A 6,790-nucleotide genomic window follows, 5' to 3' on the forward strand; every position below is an offset into this window, starting at 1 on the left:
GGTACCCAAATTCTCGACAAAGAGCAATTCCTCTATTTTTTGGGTCCCCAGAGGGGACGGGGGGTTGTGGACGATCCAGAGCCGTATCACACTCAACCTCCTCTCTCGCCAGTGAGCAGCAGTGGGCGGATCGGGAGGACGAACCAACGGACTACCCATGCACCCTCTGCTCGAACGCAGGTCAGTGTTACCATCACCCAGACCCCGCCTCGGACTGGCAAAGAGACGTCCGGGCCGGGTCCTTGCATTCTTCTGCGCTGCCCCACTGCGGGTACGCCTGTAGTTCCGTTGATGCCACTTGCGCGGTGTCTGAGAGCCTGGCTAGAGCTACCCAACCCGTCTCGATGGCTCCGTCGAACCGTCAGGCTCGGCTACGCGATTCAGTTCGCCCGGCGCCCTCCCAGGTTCAGGGGCGTCCACTTTACGTCAGTGAAAGCAGCAGATGCCCCTGTCTTGCGTGCAGAGATCACAGTCCTACTGGCGAAGGACGCGATAGAGCCGGTTCCTCTGGGGGGCTGGGGGGCCACGTACAACGGGCTTGCAGTATCAGGGGTTTGGACGGGGCCCCAAAATTTGTTCGTCACACAAAGCTATCAATCGACTTTAAAGGACCGGTGAACAAATCATACGGGCTACTTTTGTGAAATCATTTTTATTGTGTAATTTCATTATTTGAGAGCTAGACAGGTTTTTAAAAAAACTCCTCTTTTCTTGTTTTATGGACGTTTTTGACAACATGAGATTGATTAACTAACTGAAGTGTTCATTTTTGGGAGAACGACCTCTTTAAAAGGTATATTATAGATTATCCGATATGCCGCATTCCAGTGCAGTGGTGTAAATTTCCATAATGCTGACTAGAAATAGTGGTGTTCATCAGAAACACACTGAGCCGATCCATCATCTTTTTTCTGGGTTTCTGACGCTTCCTCTCCATCAAACACACACACACACATACACACACTCCCCAGGACTCCTCTGGCAAGATCAGACTGTACGGCTCTCTCTTCAGGTCTCTGGGGCTTCCGCACACTGCAGAACTGTTTTTGGTGACACGCAGAGAGGAAGAAAGACATAGAACGAGAGAGACAGACAGAAAGAGGCAACCAGAGGGAGATGGATGCAGCGGGGGTCTGTCTTTACGCGAGACCCTCACCGTTTCACTCAGCACCTCTCTGACAGGCACTATCATCTTCTCCACTGAAGAGAAACCCCGCTGAGGTGCTGTTCTCTGTCACAGACGAGATCTCGGTCTCTCTCTGGCTGGATGTGGAGCCGGTGGCCGATGTATGATGCTTGCAGCCTTGACGGTGGCTGTTTTAGTGTCAGGATAGTGAAAAACGGCACGAGTGATGCTGGATTTGATGGACACATTCATGATTTTCTCTCCTTAGAGGAAACTTTCATTGCTCACTTGCGGCTCTTTACACTTTTCTCAGAATCATCTGCTAAAATTCAACTGGAGAAATGGGAACAATTTAGTCAAATAAGAAAAAACAAACAGTAATTTACTCACCTTCCTGTTGAAAACATTGACCAGGGACTCACATACTAAAAAGAAATAGACACACACATTGAAATAGGTCACATGAATATATTTTACACTACACTCATTAATCTGCAGTCTCGTTATATTGCAACAATTTGCCAACTTGAAGATTAAAAATGTAAACAAAATTGTTCCACAAACATTTTAATGTGTCCTGATTGTATTTTGAATAGAAATATATTGTAGGCTAACAATAGCGCACTTACATGCTTCTTTTTAGGGGTGTAACGATCCATCGATATGGATGAAAGAAAGAAGACGCATATGTATCAGTATATTAGCTCCGTGCTTTCCTTCTTAAAGTGAAAGCAGACTAACAGAAAACTTCTGTCAAAGAAAAAAAATCTCACTGATTTTGACTGAACAACTTTTATAAGGATTAATCTATATTTAGACTATGCAGTGGTATTTTACATTTGATTATTAGATTTCTGAACCTGAAAATGTATTTTAGATCTGCCTGAAAAACCTGAAAAGCACTGTTTATTTAATTTGTGTCTTTGTTATATTGTATTTATTTTCTGCTATTGCTTGTAATTTGGTTATCTGTAGAAAAGGTTTTTAGCACTGATACCATAGTAGCAGCCAAAAAATGTCTCAAATAAAGTTTTAACAGCTTTATTTTTGTATTTTTAAAATCTATTTTTCTGCATTAATGTATTTTTTCCAACAAGAGTATTTCGTTTGTGTTGTTTCCTAGTGAGGATTTACATTATTTTACACATTGCATATTTTAGCACAGAAGCCTGAAAGACCGTCTTGACTGTTGTCATATCTTAAGATTACTGATCTTGTGTGACTTAATTTTTTCAATTATTTATTTTTCTTTATTATATATAAGTGTAGGCCCATTTTTTGTTGTGAATGTCCCAATTGAGGAGCAGTATGTGGAAATTTAAGATAAATGTTCATGTTATATGTTTTGGTTGCATTTGTGAGTTAATAAAAATGTAGATGGTTGTTTAAAATAGGTATATAATATAATAATATCAATATATCGATCGATATTCTCCTGTATCGAATCGTATCGTATAATTTTTTGAAGTATCGGCAAATATCGTATCGCTGGGTATGAGAATCGCTACCTATTTTTTGTTGTGAATGTCCCAATTGAGGAGCAGTATGTGGAAATTTAAGATAAATGTTCATGTTATATGTTTTGGTTGCATTTGTGAGATAATAAAAATGTAGATGGTTGTTTAAAATAGGTATATAATATAATAATATCGATATATCGACCGATATTCTCCTGTATCGAAATCGTATCGTAGAATTTTTTGAAGCATTGGCAAATATCGTATCGCTTGGTATGAGAATCGATATCGTATCGTATCGTGACAAACCATCCGATTTACACCCCTACTTCTTTTACTATATAATCATCATTATATAGTATATATATATATATACAGTATGTACATTTTCTATATGCGGTTTGGTCTGATTCTCATGGTTAAAAAATGCTACATTAACTTTTTGAGGCTACTTTACTGTAAACTTTAATAGAAAACTATACTTTTTATATTGGTAAATGTGGTTTATAAAACATTATGAAAACATTGCACTGCAACCTTATTTAACAAAATTATTAAATGACAAATATTGCACTGTTTGTGTGTGTGTGCGGTTTCTAGAACATTTTTAAACACTGCACCACCAAAAAAATAAAATTAAATAAAAAATGTAATTAAAATAATAAAACATTTATTGTACTGTTTTCTTTGTGTGTTTTCTAAAACATTTTGAAAAAAAATTGCACTATGACATCACTAACTGAAATTCAAAATACAATAAAATAAACGAAAAAAATAATACTAAAATGAAAAAAGTACTGTTTTTGTGTGGTTTCTGAAACAGTTTTAAAAGATTGCACAGCGACATTACTTAACTAAAGAAAATCACAATGATAATAAAATAAAAATAGAAATAAATAACAATATACTGTACATTGGGCTGTTTCTAAAATATATTTACAACATTGCACTCCAAAATTACTTAATAAATCACTACAACTACTACTAATAATAATAAATTACAAAACACAACGTTGTTTTGTGTCCGGTTTCTAAAATATTTTTAAAACACTGCACTACAACATTTCTTAACTAAATAAAATAAAATTATAATAAAAAAAACAAAAAATTACACAATAAATTACAAAACACAACGTTGTTTTGTGTCCGGTTTCTAAAATATTTTTAAAACACTGCACTACAACATTTCTTAACTAAATAAAATAAAATTATAATAAAAAAAACAAAAAATTACACAATAAATTACAAAACACAACGTTGTTTTGTGTCCGGTTTCTAAAATATTTTTAAAACACTGCACTACAACATTTCTTAACTAAATAAAATAAAATGATAATAAAACAAACAAAAAATTACACAATAAATTACAAAACACAAAGTTGTTTTGTGTCCGGTTTCTAAAATATTTTTAAAACACTGCACTACAACATTTCTTAACTAAATAAAATAAAATGATAATAAAACAAACAAAAAATTACACAATAAATTACAAAACACAAAGTTGTTTTGTGTCCGGTTTCTAAAATATTTTTAAAACACTGCACTACAACATTTCTTAACTAAATAAAATAAAATGATAATAAAACAAACAAAAAATTACACAATAAATTACAAAACACAAAGTTGTTTTGTGTCCGGTTTCTAAAATATTTTTAAAACACTGCACTACAACATTTCTTAACTAAATAAAATAAAATGATAATAAAACAAACAAAAAATTACACAATAAATTACAAAACACAAAGTTGTTTTGTGTCCGGTTTCTAAAATATTTTTAAAACACTGCACTACAACATTTCTTAACTAAATAAAATAAAATGATAACAAAACAATCAAAAAATTACACAATAAATTACAAAACACAAAGTTGTTTTGTGTCCGGTTTCTAAAATATTTTTAAAACACTGCACTACAACATTTCTTAACTAAATAAAATAAAATGATAATAAAACAAACAAACAAACAAAAAATAAAATTTTTGTGCTATTTTCTAAAATATTTTTAAAACATTGCACTGTAACATAACAAAATTACAAATATTGTACTTTTTTTATATAACAGTGCACTGTGACATTACAAAACAAAAATGTAATGTTGTACAAAGGTTTTACACTTGGGCATTTCCTCAACCCAAAGTCTCCTCTTGTTCTCCATCTAAGAGCTAGGGCACTATCTAGGAGCTGCAATTGAGATATATATTAATAGTATTCCTACAGGCCCTGCTCTCTGACAGCGTAAGCATTTTCATTTGATGTTTTGCTTTCTCTCGAATTCTAAAAGCCTCAAATCACAATCCTGCCAAACGCTGTCAGAAAATACCGTCTAAAAACAACAGACTGGATATGAATGAAACATCTACATCTCTCTTTATGCAGGGAAGCGTCACTGAATGTGCTTTGATGTTGACGCAGTGGAGAATCTCTCTCTGGAGATTTGCACCGCAGAGAAATAATCTACTTTTTCTTCCTCTCTGTCTGTCTGTCTGTCTTGCTGCATAGGCGAGTGCAGTTTCAGCAGCGCAGGGGTTCACGATGGCAGCGTGTTCAGTCGGATCTTTCAGATCCTGTACAGGAATGAAGAGGTGACCCTGGAGGACCGCATGAACTTCAGAGTGCACCTGCTGCTGGATGGGGAGAAAGTGAGTGTCCCACTGCTCTGGCAACAGAAGACACGAACACATGTGAAGCTATAGTTAAAGAAGCAGGATGGCAGCCAGAAGGTTATAGGTTCAAATCCCCAAGAAAGTATGAGTACGAGGTGGAATAATTGTAAATGTTATACATAATTCAGTCAAAATGCTGTTAAATAAAAAGGTGCAGAGGTACATACATCACATGGTTGAAACTTACATTCATTATAGAGTTTAAGAGCCTCTTACGCTCACCAAGGCTACTTTATTTGATGAAAAATACAGTAAAACCGTAATAATTGTGAAATATTATTACAACTTAAAATAACTGTTTTCTATTTGAATATATTTTAAAGTATAATTTATTTCTGTGATGCAAAGCTGAATTTTCAGCATCATTACGCCAGTCTTCAGTGTCACATGATCCTTCAGAAATCAGTATAATATGCTGATTTGCTGCTCAAGAAACATTTATTATTATTATCAGTGTTGGAAACAAATGCTGAATATTTCGTTGGAAACTGCAATGCAATTTTTCAGTATTCTTATTATGATCAGTGTTGAAAGATTGTAAATATTTCATGGCAACTGTGATACATTTTTTTCAGGATTCTTTGATGAACAGAAAGTTATTTTATTTTAAACGGAAATCTTTTGCAAAAAGTCTTTTACGTTACTTTTGACCAATTTACTGCATCCTTGCTGAATAAAGGTATTCATTTTGTTCAAATATAAATATATTTGAAATATAAAAATGAACAGTGGTGTATTTGATTTAAAGATTTTACAGTAATCTATGGTATGTTGAAAGTGTATGTTCTTTTTCCACACATGAAAAGGGAATTTTTGTTCATGTAAGTTGTTTAAAAATGCACATTCCAAGGGGCATTTGTAAAATTGTCATTTGTTTTTATCCTATCTATTAAAAGAAATTGCATTCCACTATCAGTATGACCAAATATATTCGAGAACAGCAACAAAAAGAAAGCTACACCTTTCAAAAGGTACACTTACTTTTGACAGCACTTTATTATATTCAAGTATTATGACCCATTGTGTCATTCCAGCTCATTTTAGATGTTATGAAATGTGTGAAATGAGTATGAGAGCGGCAGAGAGAGAGGCATGGAATTGTGGGTGGGGAGAGTGTCTTATCAGATTTCTATGGCCATCTTTCTTATTGTTAACCTTGAAGCAGTTATCTGTGGCCGCGCTCCTCTCGGTCTCTCCCCCTCAGATAAGACTTCTAAAAATAGCTTTCCATTTCCCCAGAGTGTGAGTTTAATCAATCTGTGTATCAATAATTGGAGCAGCCCTGTTTGTTTTCAAAGATCGGTCGGAGTTTCTCAGAACGGGGCAGAACCTTCTGTGTAAATCACATCAGGGTTCCTTTCTAGAGGAGATCTGTGGGAACAGCACATGCAAAAAAAACATAACATATTAATTATGTGTGCACATGTGAGAGCACATAACATTCACATGGCTCCGTTTACTCACATGCAATCACAAAGATTCTACACAAGGGAATGAGGAAAAAATAAAATAATATATATATATATATATATATATATATATATA

General features: G+C 34.5%; 1 protein-coding gene across 1 annotated transcript in view; it reads left to right on the top strand.

Moving 5' to 3' along the window:
• Positions 1 to 6,790, top strand: part of LOC107566725 (protein FAM135B-like) — a 51,154-nt gene that overhangs the window by 20,293 nt on the left and 24,071 nt on the right. The window contains exon 4 of the mRNA XM_016252252.1: positions 5,082 to 5,221. Coding sequence (XP_016107738.1) covers positions 5,082 to 5,221 — 140 coding nt within the window. The remainder of the gene's footprint in view (positions 1 to 5,081; positions 5,222 to 6,790) is intronic.

The sequence above is a fragment of the Sinocyclocheilus grahami genome, unplaced genomic scaffold (assembly GCF_001515645.1).
Source record: "Sinocyclocheilus grahami isolate Dianchi unplaced genomic scaffold, SAMN03320097.WGS_v1.1 scaffold1096.1, whole genome shotgun sequence".
Classification (NCBI taxonomy): domain Eukaryota; kingdom Metazoa; phylum Chordata; class Actinopteri; order Cypriniformes; family Cyprinidae; genus Sinocyclocheilus; species Sinocyclocheilus grahami.